Below are 21,112 nucleotides of genomic sequence, written 5' to 3' on the forward strand. Positions count from 1 at the left end.
AGGCCTGTGCTGACACTTCATTAGAGGTCTTTTCCTGGTGGCCCACCACTCCCCGGCCCCACTCTCCACCCAACTCTGCACCGCGCCACTGTCCCATCTGATGAAAACTGATGGATTACAGCATTTCAATTTGGGGAAGGCAGCTCCGTTGTCAGCCTATCTTAATCTCCTGCAATTAGGGAGCAGCTCTTAGGCAAATCTCTGACATCTGAGTACTGGGAGCAGGCCAGTCACTTTGACCCATAAACAGGCTGAAGTCCTTCACGGGTGTGTGCAGCTCTGTCTCCTCCATCTCTCGGCTTCCCTTTCCTCTCCTCCACTTCCGTAATTTGTCCCAGACACTGATAAGTCAATTAGGCAGCAGGTGAGTGAGCTCTGGATGTGTGTGTGGGTGTGTATATGTCTGCAGCCCACCCCAGTTGCAGCGAAAAAGAGGCCTTGCAAGATTTTGTTTGCCTGGATGTGTCCCGACAGTAAAAGGGCTGTTCTGAAGTAGTCTGGGAGGAAGTTAGCTGCTGCCGAACAGACACTGACCAGTGGTCCCCCACGGCGAGAGGAGGATTGCCTTATTTTTAGCCCCATTCTCCATTATCTGGACGCTTTGTTCTCATAATGGTTATCCCTCTCCCATCTGCAGGAACACAAAATAACCCTTTAATGCTTAGAAAGCAGAAAAATGGCCCGGCCTTCGGTAATAAGCCTTGAATTACCTACCCAAGGGTTTTCGTTTCAAGATGTGGAATCTTCAATTATTATGTTCCCATTTAGAAGGAGGTAGGAAAGAAAGAGAGAGAAGGGGAGGGAGATAGAGGGAGAGAGTGACGAAGGGATGAGTCCCAGACACTAATGGTGCCAGAGTGAGGCTTTGTTCACTTGCTACATTTAGCCTGTCCTTCATCATCTGCCCTCAGCCTCACAACGCCACAAACGATAAAAGACCTGAAATATAGATTTCTCTTTTTCTTCTCTCCCCCCGACTCTCTCTTTATCAATCTATTTGCGCTCCCCAACTACGTCCATCTACCACCATTGACAGACTTCTATATTTCAGTCTTCAATGACAGTGCTCAGGTAAAAAAAAATCTAATTAAAGTTTGTTCCAGTAATTAAGTACAATACAATTTAACCACCAAGAAAGATTCTTCTTTTGGTTTATGTTATTAAATACTTGACCCTAAATGTTGGGAACATTGTAAGATTATTCTTTAAGTTTGATCATGGCCTCTTTATGAATCTCAATACAATAATCTCAAATTAAATCAACACAGACAACGTTTATATGCACATGACAAACAAGATTATTGAGGATAAATCAGGCTGAATAAGACAACATATTTACTGCAATTAAGTGGTTAGTCTAAAACCCAAGGTAACTCGTTCTCCCAATGTGCTACTATGCGTTTGATCCAAGGCATGTATATTTTCAGTGTATTAGTTGTTTATGAAATGGAAAACTCTTTTATTTTTTGCACATTTCTGACTGCACAGTGAAAGGATAGTCATTGTCAGCTCACACTTTTTTCCTACTGTGCAAATGTGTCTGAATTTTACAAACAGGCTGTTCAGCTGTGAAAAATGACTTATTTATTTTAGTTTCGGAGTCAGTTGTAATCAGGCTTTCGATTTAATTACTACATTTCAGATCGAAGAACACACAGTAATGATCTTTCCTTTCATTCCTCCACACTTCTGCCACATTGATGCTTCACATGTCTGTCTTATCTGCATTATCAAGTAAATGTTCTGTAAGGCATCTGTGCACAGGGCCAAAAAATCTGAAACCTGTTAACCAGGTTAACCGGGTTTCTACTTCAACTAAGGAAACAGACACAACTGAAATTAGGGATTCTTTTTAGTTAAAACAAATCCCTTTATTTTAAATGAAAGGTTCATTGATGTTTTTGATAGCAGTCATTTTCAGAGGCAAGGATTTTTTTTTAATCTGACACTCATATTAACAATTTACCATTCACTCTTTGATTAAGTCTGCAATATTATCACTCCACGTTGATAAGGAGAAGGATAGAGTAGCAGAAAAAGTAAAACAGACCAACAAAAATATGGATGCAGTCTTTCAGCTTTTAATCATGATTTCATATTTCTACCACTGGAACACTGCTGCCAGTGTAAACAATATTACTGGGTTGTTGTTTTTTTTAAATCTGTCAGTCATGCAGGTCGCTCCTCTCTTTAAAATTATTTCTGCTAGTGTCTGCACATAGTCAGCATAAAAAAATCTGAGCTTGTTTTCCCAGTTGTTGAGAGTAAGCCATTTTTTGCACCTAATCTTTGTACACTATGAACGACAACTTCCACAGAAGTAGAATTTTCTGAGAAGTAATATAAACCTTAAAGTGAACATGAAGCAAATGTTTTGTCAAAAGTTACTGTTTAACATTCATTTAATTGTACCAGTGTTGTGTTCTTGTAATAAATTGTACATTATATTGTGCTACACTTCCTGTCATTCACCTGCGATGCACAGTAAAATGGAAGGCCTCACCAGGGGATAATCCCTCAAAAATAGGCTGCTTCTAAAACTTTTCTGTCATGTCTGTGTCTTCTTATTTGGGGTGTTTTTGTCAGCTGGGACAGTACTTCATTGGCTGGCTTTATTATAAAGTTTAAACGTCAAAAGTGCTGAAAGCAAGTAAAAGTAATAGTGGGCAAATTCAAATAAAAGGGGTATAACTTTAAAAATGTGTAATAAGTAAAAAAAATAATAATAATAATTTTAAATCGATGCTTTTGCTAATCTGACTGACCTGTTGGCATTGAGAGTGAGTTTCTCCTCTGTGTCTTTTTGGAGCTGTTCAAAGTCCAGCTCACTGGAAACCCCTGGAACCAGCAGCTCCACAAAGGCATGGTCTTCAGGAAAATCCTCCGGCCAATCCATACTGCTCTGCAGGGAAAAGGAACTGGAGAGACAAACAGAGAGTTGACTCTACTGTATAACATTAGAAACGCTACATGTGACATGTACCAGTTCATAAAACAAAATAATGGGAAAGACAGCACTGGTGTCAGGATTAAATCAACAATTTAGGATGACACCAAATAACAGACATCTGAAGTGTTGTATTATCACAGCTGTCTGTCAAGAAACTGAACACACATGCATATTCTGGACACACACACACACACACACACACACACACACACACACACACACACACACACACACACACACACACACACACACACACACACACACACACACACACACACACACACACACACTCATGTGGTCTACAATAATTTGAAATTTCCTCCAACAGGAGTCTTATTAGGAGGCACAAATCAATTGCACCTGAAACACCTGAAAAAAGGGAAGCTTATCATCAACAAAAACAGTTTCTTCCAGCTCCCCTCCACTTTCCTCAGAAAGTCATTTAGAGAAAGAGTACCCCCTGATCAAAATGCATTGCCTCAGCCTCTAACCACTTCCACCTACTGACACTACAGTGAGTTAACACAGCAAAAAAAAAAAAAAAAAAAGACCAAATAAATAAACAATGAGGTGAGATGCTCTTCAGTCGAGGCTTTAAATAAACATCTCATCTCCTTACGTCTCTGCCAGAACTGAGGGCCACCCCCCTACCCTATGGTGCTTAACGCTCATGCTAACAGCCAATCCCACGCCGGTGCTGCGTTGCTGGGTCTCATATCAACATTGTCATCAACGCAAGTCAAGTGGAAGGTAATGGAGAGTGTCTGTGTCAATTTGGCTTTCTCACACTCCGCCTCTCGCCCCTTTCCTCGTCATCTGCTCTGATTTTAATAATCCCTGTCAAACTCCAAACAGCTCCCCGCACTCCGCTTCTTCGCTGCTGCATACAGTCTATGCCACTCTCCCTGACAGGGCAGACAGGAAGCTCAACATTCATTTAGCCTGCACAAAGGGAGGCCTGTCCAGCTGGACAAATATTATTTTCCTTCGCTGACAGCCTCACCAGTTAAGCTTGTCCTTTATTATTTCTCCCTCTCTTCTTCTCTCTTACTGTTTCCCCTCATCATCACGCTCCCTCTGCGCCACTGTCTGAGAAGGGGTCTATACAGCAGACATTGCTAAAAGGGAAGAAGATTTTAAATCCATGGATTAGGAACTCAACATTGTAATTATATGGGCCAGACAGTGTGTGTGCATGTGATTTTGAATAGTATCTGTTTATAACCATGCCATCTACAACACCATACTTCTCTTTATGTGTATGAAAGACAGACAAACAGATGGACTGAAGGTCTGAATGTGTACACTGTATGTCTGCTGGGTGTCTACCTCCTGGTCTGCCAACATATCATCTGTTATCTTAAGCATGAGTGTGTACATGTAAGTGTGAGTGTGTCAGGATTCTCCAAGCAGCACACAGGGCCTCATTAGTACTAGACTTTAAATCATCTGGTCTCCATTGTCTTGTCATTAGCTCTTTAAAAAGCAGATGTTGGAGGAGCTCCTGTGTGTTTCACAGTGTTGCAGCAGGGACAACTGGGCCAGGCGCTGAGACGCTGCCTGCCTGAGACATTGGCTCCACAGCTATTAGAACAGGGGAAGAAACACACACACTCACACACATACTCACACACTCACACACATCACTGTCCTATCTCTCTTGCTGCTGCCTGTCTACCCCAGCTAGGCTAACACACAGGCCCATTTACAGTAATGAGTTTGTCCTGAAATATTTAGCAGCACGTCCCCCAGGCTGCCGCTTTAAAGCCACTTAGAGCATGTCAAGTTAAAGTCAACATTATTTTAAAGGGGGTACCTAACAGTCGGCTGTAAAGGAAACATAATAAATTAAATAGGTGAATATTGTAAGATCACAACACTGCTGAAAGCTATCTCATGCATGCCCAGGGGGGAGCCTGGCTTCACGGTTACTGTTAAACCATGTAGTCCTGCTGCACTGTACTGCTTTTGAATGATTTTCTTCTTTACAATAAGTCCTGTATGTTTAGTGATGGGCTTTAGTCTCGTCAGATTTGATATAGTGATAGTTCAGCTCAATTTAGGAGGCACTAATCTTGTTAAAATATATTGGTCACCTCCTTTCTTTACTACAGGGAAATAAGTGGACATAACAGCTTCTTAAAGTATGTTTTGTAAGACTGTTCCTGAAATTGCAGTGCAACAACTTGGCATCATCACAACTAATGCCTATGTGATTAGCCTACACTGAGGGAATGAATAATACATGACTTAATCCTGATATTACTTGTCATTGCTGTTTAGTGGAATTATCATCATCATTCAACAGTATTAAAGTACCCTGAGCAATGAGTCAATTACAACTATTGGAAAACAAAACAATATTGTCACAATGGAGTAGTTCATATTGTGTAGCTTACTGCGTCCCAACTGTCATGATTTAAGTAACCTTAAATACTCTAATCCTACACATGCACTTTGGGGGAAATGACACACATCAACCACATAAAGGTTGCATGGTTGTATTTGATAACTGCACAGGTAATGAAAAATGATCACTTACAAAGTAAATATATCAATACATTGTAAACTGTATAGTGCTGCAACTAACAAGTATTTGTATTATGAATAAATCTCTCATAAGTGATGGTCTGAGAATTCTCAGGTAATAGCGGAAAACGCCCCATTTCAGATCAGTCCCTTGAGTGAAATCAATTAACTTCTTGTATTGTCCAACCAGCGGCCTACAATGCAAAGGTATTCCATTAATGCAGAATAAAAGAAAGGAAAGCATAAAATCATCACATCTGACAAACTGGAGTAAGTGAATATTTGGTGTTTTTTCTTCATCTATGACTTTTATGTTTATCAGCTGATTATGTCAATTGTTTCTGATATCAACGGATAATAAACTGTCAACTATCATCATCATTCTATTCATCTATCATTTCAACACTGGAGCTAAAAAATAAATTAGATTCTCATTTGGTAACATTTAAATCTTTCTAGTATTAACAACAAATATATGTTAATAGATTAATGCAACACATCTTCATATAGTCAAAGCTGTTGACTTTCATTTGCTTTTATGGTGGCATTTGGCATAAAACCAAAACTGTCAATAGTATTAATCAGAAAAATGTGGCAAATCATCACATTTGAGAAAGTTGACCCAGCAAATATTTGGTATTTTTGTTTCACTTATGACTTAAATTAATGGACTCTTCCATTTCTGGGCCTGTTTTTTGCTAAGTATGACATTATTAATGTTAATATCTTGAGAATATTGTACTTTCTTGTAGTACATGAACACTGAAGTGGTCCTCCTATGTGATGACAATACCAACGGTGGCCCCAAGCCAATTTGAGTTTGAGACCCCTGACTTAAATGATTACTCAGTTAATGATTAACTGAATATCAATTCTAAACTAAAGACACTTCTGCACGAGGGCTTGATAACGTTTCTCATTGCTCATTTGAATATTTCAATACTTGTAGTGTATTTGGTGTTAACCATAACACATAGATGAGAGAAAGACAGACAGAGAGAGAGAGAGAGAGAGAGAGAGAGAGAGAGAGAGAGAGAGAGAGAGAGAGAGAGAGAGAGAAATAAACAGAGCTGGCTTACAGGGAAGGAGAGACTCTCCTCCCAGTGTGACAGAGGACGGGTAGAAACAGAGCTACACTTCCTCAACTCATGTTCCAAATATATAAATAAAAATTAGTTTTTCCTTACATTAGAAAAAAACTCTTTATTGACTTATTTTTTAAATTTTAATTAATATTATAATTATAATATTTTTTCAATGGTTTTTTGTTATTGGTGTTATTATTTTTGTTTCTATAGTTTCGATCATCATTCTTCATTTGTTTGATTGCTTGTTTGTTTTATTTGTCAGTTTTAGTTTAATTACTTGATTTGATTGAATAATAACTCGATTACTTATACTGTATATACATATTATTCCATTTCATTTATCTATTTTTTTTTCACTATTTGTATTCACATTGTTTTTGTCAATTTTGTTCTTTAATATTATTATTATTATTATTATTATTATTATTATATTATTATTATTATTATTATTATTATAGTAATTGTGCTTTGGCAACACATGTCAAATGTCAGGCCACCCTGGGCTATAAGAGCTGTTGACATCCATGTCATGGTGTTTGGCCATGTGATCAGACGCATACAAACCCATTAGATCACCGCAGCTGATCCCTGCATAGCAAAGCACTGCACCTGCACTCGCTGACATTGCCAGTTTGTATGTTTTTACAGCATGTGGTGGATTCACAGGGCCACCAATGTAACACAAACACCTGGACTGATTCTGTGTTACTTACTTACTGAGCGGCAACACGTGTAATTTGTTGTATCTTACCTTTTGCGAACTCCTATTCGTCTCCCGTTTGCTCAATCACTCAGTGTTAATCCATTACAGGCAGGGGAACTCTGACCAGCGCCATATGCTGTCACTTATTACTGACATGTGTCTACGACTGCTTTCTTGTAGATGTAAGAAAACGGTCAAAACAAGATAATTCAACGGCACATATGTCACCACGTATTCATTAAGTCACTGTGATGGAAGGCTTATCAATCGCTGTCACTGAACGTAAATCGAAGCCGTAAGCGGCCGAGCGATTTCATGAGATGTCCCTCTGTCACAATCAAAACCTTGTTGTCGATCGATCAGATATCCCCGTTAATCAATCAGTGCTGTAGGATATCCAGTTATTTTGGTTATTTCCGGGGACAGAAAGCGTCCGTGACAACAACCTGGAAGTAGATCTATGAAAACTTCCGCTCGATGGAATATTCCAACTGGCAAACCGAGTGGGGGTGTAAAGTAGTCTTTTGTGACAGAAATATACGTGTTTTTTGAATAGTAGAAAACATCTTGTATGACTTATATTTTAATAGCCTTTTAAGTCTTATCCATCGAAGATATAGTCGTTTTAACGTTGCGCATGAGTCCAAAACATATTACTATGTGGCGTAACTCCCCTCCCCACATAGTTATGCCGTCAAGCTGTCAAGGCATGGTAGTTGGGCGGTGAACTCACGTACGGATGTTATACCTATTGAGCGTTTATTAATGCTAATGAGGAAAGTTGGCATTTATGCCTGTTCGCGAAGTTGAGCATATTTTTGGAAGAAGCAGCCAAATATTGGTACAAAGCACTGCTCACGCTGTTGGACGTCGATGTCAGCGTCAGTGTTTTGGCGCGCCTGTACGTAACTGGGAGGACAAGGAGTCATCCTCTGTGGTATGAGAAATAATCTGGACATCAGTCAGCTGTGAATTGCAATGCTGATGAATGTGCAAGAGGCAGTGTAGGTTATAATACTGTAAAGATACAATGTCATAAAAAAAGCAATTCATATTCCAATAAGTTGCACATCCATATTGTTTTGTTTTTAAGTAGCCTGAGCCCAGACTGTGTAATTAACTGGCTTAGTCAAGTGAAATTCCCAAACAACACAAAGTATCATGTTGTGTAGTTCAAACAATGCAAAAGCGCCCCTTCCAGTTTTTTGCCAACAGTTAATTGAAAGCAATCCAAGTCATGTTGTCAAACAAGAAATGCAAGACTGTGTTCCTCAGTGAGTTGCAGGAGTTCACCCAAGACCTACATATACAGTCAATGCTCAAGATATAACTTGCATATTAACCCGCATTCTGTCTCTACTGCAATTTTCTCGTCAAGATGGCAAGCTTCACGCCTGTTTTCCAGATCTCTGGGATCAAGATCCAAGAGAAGAAGAGAGTTCTGGTCCATGGAATCCAGCAGCTGGGTGGAAAGTACATAGGTGGCTCAGTGAGTACAGATCCCTCAACATACATTTTAGGGAAAATGGCAAATGCACTTTAACCTATAGGCTACAGCTTACAGCTTAATTTACTTTTTTCTGATTTATTGATAGTTATTCAGTCTATGAGATGTCAAACAAATTAAACAACTGCCAGTCTCACCAGCAACGTACCCTAACCCACGTAAAGGAATCCAAGCAACTCCTCGCATTGTGATAAACCAGCAAATGAAAAGAATAACATGTTCACTAACAAAAATCAAAGCTGAGTCCAATTAATGTACTGTTGATCAAGAAATCCAGCGACTGAATCTTGTTTGACCACAGGCAGGCGTTAAGTTTATATATTACCCCCTACATGACACTGTGTGGTCCCTGAATAGCTCCTTCAGCAGCAGACTGTTACACTCACGGTGTAAGAAGTAGAGGTTCCGCAGGTCTTTCATCCCTGCCGCTGTCAGACTCTACAACACCTGATCAATGTCGTAGTTTATGTTTTTCAAATGACCACCATACTATAGCTTTACCACTTTACCATAGTTTTTTTTATATCTGTATTTATTTATTTCACGTACATGCTGCTGTGACAAGGGAATTTCCCCGTTGTGGGATTAGTAACGTTATACAACAACAACTACACGGAGCCCTAGGGTGGTTGTCTTGCTAATAGCGCGCCTTCGGGCCTAAATGTGGTTTCATGCCACAAGGCTTTCAGTCTTCTTTTAATTCATATGGCAGCCACTTCATGTTAAGGAATGTAATTCTATTGCCAATTGTAAATGAATAAGTAAATCACAGACAGTGGCGCTGAACTCTGTTCATTCACAGGGACTACCATTATCATATGATTCATAGATCTTTAGTTAATTGTCCTGCATAGGCACAAAATACTGTGGTCCTTTGTTTTGTTGGAAAATGTTCCCTCTGGTTGACAGCAGTTCCTCTCTCTGTCGATGTACGTATGTTCTTTGGAGGTTTTCAACTGATTTACTACTGTTGATTTCACAACCTATATGATAGTTATGTGTGATTACAGACTCTACTGCTGATATGGTTTTACTGTATTACTGGTATCATCTTTCTCTTATGTGTTATTACAGAAAAAACCTTTGAAAAGGTTAGTATTCAAACAGCAATGAACTTTTAATTCTTAAGAATATTCAGACATTGAAACTGGAATGTGAAATTAGGTCCTGCAAAAATGATCAAGATCCTGTCCATATATCATGCGATAAGTCAATATTGTGACAGCAGATAATTACATACTGTCTGTATTGCACGTTAAGTCGATAACGTAATTATCGGGACTGGCCTACGAGTGAGATTAGGAGACAATTTGATATTATTTATAGACTCATTGTGTTATTTTATACAAAATTCTGTTATTCTAATAAATGATTTCAAGCAACTTTCAATTGTTAATTTTATGTGACGCACAAGAGTTTTGCTTCAAATAATACATACTAGTGGAACACAATTCTTTTCAAAGAGCATCAGTTGGATTGTTTTTATTTTATTTTTAACCATATAACCAAGCCCCACCTACAAGATTAAAGATAATCTTGTAGGTTTGTATGCCATTTGTTATTGTGTGTTCCTGTACATGTCCGTAGACTGATGCAGTGATCATTTTGTAGGTCTATCAGCACGGCAGCACTCATCTCATAATCCCTCAGGTTTTATCCAGTGAGAAGTTTTTGGCGGCCTGTGCTGCAGGTCAGTGATGATGATTATTATATTGATGATGGTTCACTTCACTTTACAGCTGATTTCCTTTTTTTAAAGTCCCAAGACTGACACATCACAACTGTTCTCCCTTTCGTTTGCTTCCTCCTCCAACAGGAAAGTGGGTTGTGACTCCCGACTATGTGCTGGACAGTGTTAAGAATGGTTCCTGGCTTGCAGAGGGACCCTATGAAGTTGCTATTTCCACATGTAGCACGTCTGCCTTCTACCCTGTCAGGCAGTGGAGGGAGAAGGTGGCCCGTGGGAAGCTAACAGGGGCCTTCCAGGGCTGGAGGGTTCTCCTCATGGTCCAAGAGCCAACCCGCAGGGCCATGTTCAAACGGTGAGGAGTCCCACAAAGATATTTTACCACCAATCACAACAACCCATCCACGTAATGTATGAATAAACTGTTGCATGTGATATGATACTGAATTGACTTTGATCTTTCCTAGGCTCCTAAAAGCAGGCAGGGCCAAAGTATACCCCTACCCTCCTCCTTCTCATGCCTCTATTACTCATGTCATGGCTAAACCCATCACAGAAGACTCAATATCCCACAATGCTCCTTGCTACCCTGTAAGCCACATTGTCCAGCACCTCTTTGGGGTAAGTCTGAGTAATTTATGCAAAAGATATGGTCTTAATTGATTATCGGTGGTGGTGGTGGTGGTGCTGTGTCAGTTATATGTGCAGTCAGTACCAAATGCTTCTGATTGCTCAAACCTATGACTAAACAATTTATATAAAAGCTTTATTTTTAAATTTAGGAATACTGGCTTTAGAAATTTAGTTTAAAAGTTTTGAACTGTCCACCTTTATTTTTTCTTTGGCAGAGCAAGTGTGTGGATATGAAGTTCAACATAACGGATGATCATCCAGCTGAGACGAAGAAGGCCAATTTTGTTGATGTTGATTTCTCTAAGCTGGAGACAGAGCTCAGGGACTATGTCATCAAACAGGAGGTGTGTGTGTGTTTGTTTGTTTGTTGCAGAGAAGCACTGAAGCGTAGTTTCTAGTCATCACTGTAGACGCTTTTTGTTGGTTTACATTCTGTTCACTTGAATGAACTTTTGTGGCTGTGTTGTATGTATTTGACATTGCTAATGGGGTCTTTTCCTGTAGGGCCGGCCCAGACTGTGCTTCCTTGAATTTCTGGGTTACCACGACCCGTACCGTCCACAGTCCCAGGTAGACGTGCGTACATCCCCCACAAATCCCTGATCGCTACTGTACATCTCTAAAATAACTATGTTTCATCAAGAAGATCAGGTCATTCAATTTCCTTTTATGTCATACATTTCAATGGAAAGTGACATCTAGAGCAAGGGCGCATCATACGTAGGTCACCAATTTAACCACCACTGTCAGCTAATCTGAGAGTTTTGATTGGCAGACCTATTAACAATACTCTCCTCTGTCCTGTCCATACCTTACCCAAGTGGATCTCCATCAGATTGCTATTATAAGTGCTCGGGTATTTCCATTTTGTACTTTCTGAATCCATATGCTATTTGCCAGTAACAGTCTGTCAGAAATGACCTCCAGGAACTTTTGATGCCCATCCACTTCCCATTTCCATTACCCTCCTGCCCTTCCTTTTTTCTCCTCATTCGACCGTCCATCTCTTTGACTGCAGTGTTTTCTCCTCTTTTCCATATACCTCTTACGTTTCATCATTGTTCTTTTATTCCTCCAGGCAACAGAAACAGACTTCAGCAATGTTGGTAGCATGATAGAGTGTGGGCTCTTCATTGAAGCCTTGGACTCAATCAGAAGTGCAGTGTTCCCTGGCCTGCTGCCACCAGCGCCGTACCTGGTCTCCCTCTTAGAGTACGCACAGCAGGTAGGACCAGAATTACCTGACTGTAAAAATTCCCACCTGCTACTGCATGAGCCTCAGGGGCTGCATGAAAGTGTAACCTGTCTCATTATATACATACATTTTTTTGAATTCTAGTAGTAGTTGGTAGAATATTTTTGGATCACTAAACTGTAACTTGACATTCTTACTGTACATCAGAATATCCGAACCACTCAAACTTCTATTCCTTTCTGTTCATTATGTCACAGGGAAACGCCACATCTGTCTTCCTGACGAATTTCCAGCAGGTCATGTATAACCTGCTCGTTACCAACCCTCCCTGGCTGGCTCCTAGCACAGTAAAAAAATATTTTGCCCAGGTGTTGCAGTGTCCTCGGTGTAAGACAGGACTGTGGCCTTTTCTAGAGACAGCCATTAGGTAAAACTGATGTCACATAAGATTTCTTGTCAAGTGATTCCTGCAAATAGTTTGACATTTTTAATTGCACTTTAAACATACACTTACTGTACTATACTATGCAGGATTTTCCTGAAAAACAATGTATAGACTTACAAATATCCCTCTCAGTTGTCACTCGAGTGGCGGAGGAAGAGCCAACCGTAAATGGTGCGGTTACAAACTGCAATGGACAAATCCTGCATAGTATCCCTTTAAAACCTTGTTTGAACTAAAAGTAACCACATTATGTAAATATGCAGTTATACTACAGGTGTAGTAATATGTAAAAATAATGTATTGTATATTTACTGTTTCTCTGTATGTGTGTATTCCTTCAGTTACTGCCTGTCTAGTGAGTTCACTTGTCACCCACTCCCTGGACCTGCCCTGCCAACGCTGTTACATTTCCATAGTGACCTCCTGGGATTTGTCCTCAAACTCTTCCAGGGGGAACTCTTCTCTATCACCCCCGGGTAACAACTTAGATATATACGGTGTGGGAGATACTGTAGGGCAGTCTCTTTTTGTTTGTTTTAAATGTATAGTCTTCTTTCTGTTTATCAATAAACATAATAAATATGAATACCTATTCCAGAAAACCTTAACAATTAATTGTATTCTAGCTGGTGTGTACTGCAGCACAGAGGTGTTTTCATTCAGACTTTTCGTTTTAATTTATAACAAGGAAGCGTACTCCTACTGCTGGCTTGAGTCTATTTTTAACATATATAAGAAGACTTGAATGAAACTATATGTATTTTTCCATTTGCGTGTGCCTGCATTTCATTGGAATAGCCTCAAGTAACAGTTATTTGCTGATACTAAATTGCATAACTGCTAAATTATATAATAATAAATTATGATTAAGTTTATGCCACTGTTTTTGTTCTTACAATAAATGATTTTATTAGTTACATTAAATGGTCTATTCTTCCTTCAGTCATCCTTTCCTTTCTCTGCCTTTCTCTGGGCCAGGGATTTTGTGCTGCCTGAGGGAACAGGAGTCTCTCAGGCTTCAACTTCAGGATCTTTGCTGTATGGAACCTTCTGGACTGTGTGGGAGCGCTCCACGCTGTTGTCCCGAGCTGTGAAACAACTAACTCATCTCTTAGTACAGGCTGCCATCGAGGTAAATACTGTGAAACTCATTCTCATTGGATGGCATGTTACATCGCCCAACAAAATCACCATTTGGGTCAGATTTGTGATCTGACCAGAAAAAAAAAGAGTTACGCCTACTCATGGAGCTTGCTAACTCCATACTGTGATGTTGTTTATTTTCACTGAAGGACTACACTGAGAGGGGTGAGAATCAGAAGCTGCATTTGGCAGACACCCTGCTGGACCTCCTGTCCGTGCTGGTGGAGTTCTGGTGTCAGCAGCATTTCAAACTGAACCAGAACCTAGTGGAAAAGGGCCTAAAAGACTTTGCAGAGCACTTTGCTGTTATCAGCCAAGGTATGGAATAAAAATAGAAAGTGCATCATAGGAAGAATATCTGTTTTCAGTTCCCCCAAAAGTTTTGCAGTTATATGTCTTGTGTGTAAATGTTGGCCTTAGGTTTATAGCTGTACCTTTTTTTTTAAGTCTTAGTTTGAGTTTTAGTCACAAGAAGACAGTAAAAGTCTTCAAGTACAAATGTTAATAAATTGTACTTTTTTCTTTAAATTAGTCATTTAATTCATCACTGACAGTATGGTATCAACATATTTTGTCCTGTAGATGTGTCTCCGGTAGTTGTGGCAGAGCTGGTTGTCAGGATTCGTTCTACCAGACTGAAGCTGGTGATGGCTGATGCGACATTCAGGAGTCTTTGCTGCAGAAATGGATTCACAGTTGGAGATGAACGCCTCTCTCTCAAGAAAATGGTGTGTGTGTGTGTGTGTTTGTTTCTTGTTCTTCACTCAATTTCCCATTACTTACCCACGGGAAACCTCATTGCTTTCATCAGTCTTGTATTCATGACAGGCTTTGTCATAATTTGAGGCAGGCACTTCTTACTTTTGGGAATCACAACAGTCGTGTGCTGATTAGTTTGTTAAGTCATGAAGGCATTGAATGATATGTAAAATGTTAAGTTTTACACAATGTCAAAATGGGCTCCAACAGAATACTCCATGTGTAGCAATGTTCAGTTCATGTACTGGAAAAATCCCTTCGTTTTCAAAGTGAATTGGGAAAATAAGAGCATGCAAGATCCTAAAATTCTGATAAAACTACAAACACATGCACCAATGTTAGTAAAAACACTGCAAATAAAGTGATTGAGAAAACAAAATACAGTACTCATATAAAAACTACTTACTTATACTTTACTTTACTTTATACTTTAATACTTTAATAATCCCCTTGGGGAAATTACTTAACTATAATACGTATGTAACATATCCGCATTGAAAAGTCTACAAACACTAAGTCTATCTTATATTTTTGTTGAGCTGTGTACTTTTATCCAAAATATTTCCAATAATGTTCAAACCCAGAGAAATGCGTAATTTTATTCAGGTAACGGTGCTTCTCACTGCTCCCCTGTTAGTAGCGTCATATCTCCTTTGTTCATGCATCACTGTTGTGGTTCTCTGCCAGAAGCTGTCCTAAATTGACTTTTAATCCAGTTTTATGCCACATTTCTGTGATCGATTTTGGTCATTTTTAACTATATATTTTAACCGGATTAAGGGTTTTAGTCATCAGATGTCTGGATCTTAAGTTAAGCAGGAGCTCATGTGGCAGGCCTTCCGGAACATGATTTGTCTTCCGAACAGCGTCGGAGAAACACTGATTTTTATGGTGAAACTACTTTATTCAGTGTTTCCACTGGTTTTAATCACCGGGTCCATTTGTTACGGAGAGGAGGAGACTTCTGCGGATAATTCAGCTCCTGATAGAAACCTCCTGAACGATAAACGCTGAAGGAATCCTAACCAGCAGAAGCTGACTGCAGTGGTGGTTAAGACAACAACTCCCATTATCCCACACTACTTCACTATGTCATCAAACTTTGTCTTTGTTATTGTTTTTATGTGACATATGACATATTATAAAGGTTTTAATTATTTCTATAATTTATTTTTAATTGTTTCCTTTTTCTACTGTGATTTTGTGTTATGGTTAAAAGACATGAAACACAGATGTTCTGCATCAGTTAACTTGGCAGTGTGAACACTGCTATAGATTCTATTACAGTTCTCTGCTGCAGAGAAAAAGATGGCGGTTGTGGTCTACCCATTGTATTACATTGCAGTAGAACATCTGGCTTTCTCACTCACGGTTGATGTCTTCGTGCCTCCTCAGTCCCCTGAAGACACACAAACATCCTCTTGCAGCATAAAGACACTGTATAACCTTGTGTGTGCGTGTGTCTGCGTGACTTCTGACAGGTGCTGTCCTACCTGCCTGCTCTGGGGAGTTTGGCTCACAGTCCCACTGGTGCTCGCCTCAGGACTGGACCCACCTCGCACAGCTGCAGGTCAGTTACACACAGCTGTCTGTCTATACCACTGTTAGTCTCTCAGTTACATTTTCACAGAGCCTGAAGTAGAACATGTGAGGACGTACATGCAGAGGTGGGGGCTACACAAGGGCCAATAGCCTAAGACACTGAATACATTTTAAACCAACTTAAACATATTTTTGACCCTGTCTCTAGTAAATTTACTTATGTTTGAAGATCAGCCTGTGATGTCCAAATGGCAGTCTATGCAGTTTATTACAAGACTATTGCTCTTCTCTCCAGTTCCCGCTGCTGTTAGTCAGTGTTTTAGGTGGTCAGAAAAAGCACACACACAGCTTTAGATTGAGACAGGCAGAAAACCTTGAGTGTTTGCACATTTCTAACTGCCTAACCTTGTTTTTGAGACAGTATCAAATCCAGTCGTTACCTTCTCTATCATTGTGGCTTGTTGCTTCCCCAAAAGTTGGTTTCTTGGGTGTGTAACAGCATACATGTTGCTGGTCAGATTTCAGAGAGGCAGTGTAATAAAATCTTCCACTGTCTTTTATCCTCTTAAATTAGCTGTATCTGTCTTTCATTCACTTTGTTGGCTTTTGTTGGCTTGTGTGTGTCTAAAATAACAGAACTACTCAACCAGCAGTTTACTCTCCATTGCCTCCATTGTCAGGTTTTCACCCATAGATTTAAAGGTAGAGACAGCATGAGGCAAAATGGGTGAAAATGTACAGGCCCGATGAGAAATGTGAGTAAAAAGAACAAAGGAACACCTGGAGAGAGGGTGTGTGTGTGTGTGTGTGTGTGTGTGTGTGTGTGTGTGTGTGTGTGTGTGTGTGTGTGTGTGTGTGTGTGTGTGTGTGTGTGTGTGTGTGTGTGTGTGTGTGTGTGTGTGTGTGTGTGTGTGTGTGTGTGTTGGGTGGGTGGGGGGTGACGAGCAGAGATGCATGAATGGAGGGACTGAGGGAAAGCTGGAGAGAGGCAAATGGAGGTCAGACGGAGCGTGAGGAGTTGGCATGTGATGGGTCATGCCCAGGTCTGATCCTATCAGTGTGTGCTGGCTGACAGGAGGGGTGCAAAGGGAGGTTAGACCCCTCCTCGCACACACACACACACTGTGCTCAGTCTGATTTGGACAGGAAGCCAACAGATAGACAGACTAGGATATCCCATCAGGCCTTTTTTTGTCTTCCCTTACGACCACCAGCTCGCAGCCTTCACCCCTCCTTCTCCACCTCTCTTGATCTGCCCTCGCATACTAAATCCCTCTCTGAATTCAATCACACACACACACACACACACACACTCTCTCCATACTCCATATCAGACATCTGCTGTTCCACCAGCAGGTACTTGGCCTGGAGAAGGGCAGGAGTCACCAGGGAGTAGGTTCATGTGAAGGCTACTGGTTCATGCACTGACCAGCTCCCCTCTACCCCTCTACCCCTTCCTCACTACTCTCTTTCTGCTATCTGCGTTCCCCACAGTTTAAAAGGCTTATAGTTTATTTTGACAGAAACACGAGAAGAACTGAAGAAAACAAGGAATGCGATCTGTGCGGGTGAGATAAAGAAATGCCAAAGGGCATGTAAAATCATTTGACCCTAAAAGAAAGAATGACATCAAAATGACAAAGCCTGTGTTAATTGAGGACAGAAACCAAAAGGAAATCTTGTTTCCTCATGTTTAATGGTTGCATTCATGATGTTGACACTCCTAATCAATTAACACATCTTATGTTGCTTGACACACTCTTCAGTCTCTAAGTATTTACCCTACATTTCCCTATGTTGTTGGAATTACTATGATGTAAAATAATGTAAATATTTTACATTGTATGTAAGAAATCAACTATCTTTATTGTTAGAGCACTTATCTGCTGCTTTAAATTGACCAGATGTGATTGCGGTTTCAATAGTAGTAGTGTTAAATGGTTTCAGTTCTGTTTTATATGCCTTTTTAAAGTGTCAGTGGAACACAAGACAAAATCCTGGAAAGATGTGTGGTATTGGATTTATGAAAAGAACCAGAGTGGGTCATAAAGGTTGAGAGGAGTCACATGACCCCTTTTTCTTTTAGTTCTGGCTGTTAGAACGCATTAGGCCACTTTACTGTGACTTGAAGCTGTTGCAGTCATGTATATGAGAGATGGCGAGTGTGCTTCTTCTGCACCAACAGACAGGCTGGCATCGGGGCACACGTCCAAGCCATACCAAGCTGACAGGCCGGCTGATTGACCGACTGTTTAGATGGCCGTTTGACTTGCCGGCTGGCTGCGTGGCAGCGAGTGCTGTTAGCAGAAGGGAAGCTGTAATTAAACTGAGGTTTCCTCCTGCTGGCTTAATCAAGCTCTGTGCGTTGCTTATCTTTTCAAACCATTTGACTATGTCATTACTTTAGCTCCATCTCTTCTAACCAGACCTGTATATAGTCAATGTCAACTGGATTTAAGAAAAGCCTACTCATATTTCAACAATGGAGACAGATAAAATGGACAGGTTGAATTAAAGCAAGTAGAAAACGTAATGCATAGCTTTGTCTTGCTGTGGCATACAACATGCACTTTTACATTTACTTCCATTATTGCAAACAAGTTTCTTGAGAGTCGGCCTCCAAGGGCACATGCTGCCCCAGGCCCAGAATTGATAGCCGGGCCACTGACAGCATGCTGGCCTCCTAAAGTAGACCATGAGGGAAGGAGAGAGAGTATACAAGCCAAGTACTGTCAACCTCCACTGCTGCCAGCCTATATGGACAGGGGACACTTGGGTGAAGTGGTTTGAGATGAGAAGTGGTACGCCCTTATCCCAGACACTCTTATGGACTATCCCATACACACACACACATACACACAGAGCTCGTCTCATCTCTTCTCAGCCTTGTCCCTGCTAATAACAAGCAGCGTGACAGGACGTGTGTTTCCTCCTCACTGCTGGGAGCTCCTTCCTGGCTTCTGAACAAGCCAATTACTAGGGAACAAGCCTCTTCCCTGTAATACGGATGGCACTCCGCTTCAATGCAGTGCACGCGCACGTGCACAGGCGTATACACTCAAGACACCTGTCAGGCTTCATGCAGGCAGATCTCCCATACCCACTCACAGGACTAGTGACAGCCCACAGCTATTAGCACGCCACTACTTTGAAGAGGCTTCACTTTCTTTTACTAGTTATTCCTCCTAATGTGCTTGCTCACATCGAATTCTCCGTCTGTGCGTTTGAGGCGTTAAGTGGGAGGAAAAGTGCTTTGGAGACGGAATTGAGGGTTGGGTGTGTGAAGTGTGTGTGTGGCCAACACAGTAGGGGTTTGACAGATATTGTCAGATTTCATATGAAATGATACAGTGCCACAAGGGATTCATTTGCTAATGGCACTTTTCACAGTACAGAGATGCCCGTTCCACTTTCTGTACCACTAGGTCTTCTCACTGTCATGCTGAAATGGTCAGTCATTGAATTTTTGGACTTGTTAATGTGAAGCATGGGTAATCTCTTATTGAATTAAGTTTTAGTACATATATGTATATTTTCTCATAACCCCTTTGACCATGTCTTCTGTCTCCGTACAGTTCTCGGAGTCCTTTAGTGAATGAAACAAGCCTGGAGACAGAGAACATCCCCAGGGGTTTAAACAGAGTCAACGCAGCAGGTAACACACACACACACACACACACACACACACACACACACACACACACACACACACACACACACACACACACACTGCAGCTTGAAAATATAGCTGCACATTTGCAAGGAGCGGACTTTTAATGGACTGATGCACTGCACTAGGTCATCAGTAAAGAGGGACATGATAGCTCTGTCATCACTTTCAGTTTAATGAAGAGCACATAATGTATGGAGAGAGTGATTGATTTGCATCAGACCTCGCTTCCATCTAGTCAGCTGTAAGGGCAACTTGGCTGCATAATTCAGCCTGTCGTGTATGTTTGGGGCAGAGTTTGGACCGTATTACCACCTCTGTATTATGCCCACTCCTCCACTTGTTCTACCCACATTGAAATGCAACGCCTCGCTCTTTGTTTTGTTTTTCTTTTGCCTCATGTCTTATTCACCTTTTAAAAAAGTAATAGATAAATAAAAAATGGCATGGACAGAAATAATGGCTTCCTCACACAAAACTGTAACGCATATTAGTACGCACATTGCGCCTCAGATCTCCATTTTAGGGATATTAAATGCAGCAATTAGGATAGCGCTGCAGATATACAGCGGCTGCACTGGTGGAACTTCCTGCAATTAGAGGCATGGCACTCTGTGTGAACTCTCAAAGGTGTCAGAGCTCATATCTCCCCCCTCCACCTGATCAGAAAGGCCCTGTGCTGGTGCGAAAGAAGGGTGCAGGGTAAAGGAGTGGGGAAGTGGGGGAGATAGGGAGGGCTGAGGCAGGAGACTCAAGGCTGTTGGCATGTGTTGTTTTTCCACTACGTGATCTCTATACCGATGCAGTCGGCATTAATTTTTGATGAACCATCGGCACAGCATCCTCCCCTCTCGCCCTCTCATCCCATCCCATCTCACCCCATTCTCTCTCTCTCTCCCTTCCTCTCTTTCTCTTACAGGCTTTTTTTTCACCCACATATGTAAGCTCGCTTTCTTATGTGCTGCACTTTTTTTGCTTTGGAGCAGCTGTCTCGCCTTCTGGAACCTCAGTATCTTTGTCAAAGTAGCTGAGAGAGGTTGAGGGATTTGGGATGAACTTCTCTTTTTCAGTTTCTGTATTTGCTTTCTGGAAGCTCAAAGATTTCAATCTAAATCAGCCTGAATATACTGTATGTAGATTGTCAAACAAGAACTGCGGTGTGTTTTTCATTGCTTAAAATCTGTTTGCTTTCAGCTTCATGTCATCCTGAAAGGAACCTTTAAAGTCAACATTCACTCAGCATAGTTCGGTGCATTGTTCT

The 21,112-nt window shown here is 40.8% G+C and overlaps 2 protein-coding genes across 4 annotated transcripts in view; one reads left to right on the plus strand and one right to left on the minus strand.

Annotated features, from left to right (window-relative positions):
• kiaa0825 (KIAA0825 ortholog) overlaps positions 1–7,699 on the minus strand; it is a 124,066-nt gene extending 116,367 nt beyond the window's left edge. For both annotated transcript variants that reach the window (XM_051423727.1, XM_051423728.1), the window contains exons 1-2: positions 7,319–7,699; positions 2,766–2,918 (exon numbers count right to left, since the gene is read on the minus strand). In XM_051423727.1, the coding sequence (XP_051279687.1) occupies positions 2,766–2,896 (131 nt within the window). In that variant the 5' untranslated portion in view covers positions 2,897–2,918; positions 7,319–7,699. The remainder of the gene's footprint in view (positions 1–2,765; positions 2,919–7,318) is intronic.
• Positions 7,700–7,972: 273 nt separating this feature from the next.
• Positions 7,973–21,112, plus strand: part of slf1 (SMC5-SMC6 complex localization factor 1) — a 31,947-nt gene continuing 18,807 nt past the window's right edge. For both annotated transcript variants that reach the window (XM_051423740.1, XM_051423741.1), the window contains exons 1-15: positions 7,973–8,207; positions 8,649–8,759; positions 10,389–10,467; positions 10,594–10,819; positions 10,932–11,085; positions 11,313–11,441; positions 11,602–11,667; positions 12,176–12,322; positions 12,550–12,719; positions 13,079–13,213; positions 13,716–13,869; positions 14,030–14,198; positions 14,463–14,608; positions 16,121–16,209; positions 19,757–19,836. In XM_051423740.1, coding sequence (XP_051279700.1) covers positions 8,061–8,207; positions 8,649–8,759; positions 10,389–10,467; positions 10,594–10,819; positions 10,932–11,085; positions 11,313–11,441; positions 11,602–11,667; positions 12,176–12,322; positions 12,550–12,719; positions 13,079–13,213; positions 13,716–13,869; positions 14,030–14,198; positions 14,463–14,608; positions 16,121–16,209; positions 19,757–19,836 — 2,002 coding nt within the window. In that variant the 5' untranslated portion in view covers positions 7,973–8,060. The remainder of the gene's footprint in view (positions 8,208–8,648; positions 8,760–10,388; positions 10,468–10,593; positions 10,820–10,931; positions 11,086–11,312; positions 11,442–11,601; positions 11,668–12,175; positions 12,323–12,549; positions 12,720–13,078; positions 13,214–13,715; positions 13,870–14,029; positions 14,199–14,462; positions 14,609–16,120; positions 16,210–19,756; positions 19,837–21,112) is intronic.

The sequence above is a fragment of the Dicentrarchus labrax genome, unplaced genomic scaffold (assembly GCF_905237075.1).
Source record: "Dicentrarchus labrax unplaced genomic scaffold, dlabrax2021, whole genome shotgun sequence".
Lineage (NCBI taxonomy): Eukaryota > Metazoa > Chordata > Actinopteri > Moronidae > Dicentrarchus > Dicentrarchus labrax.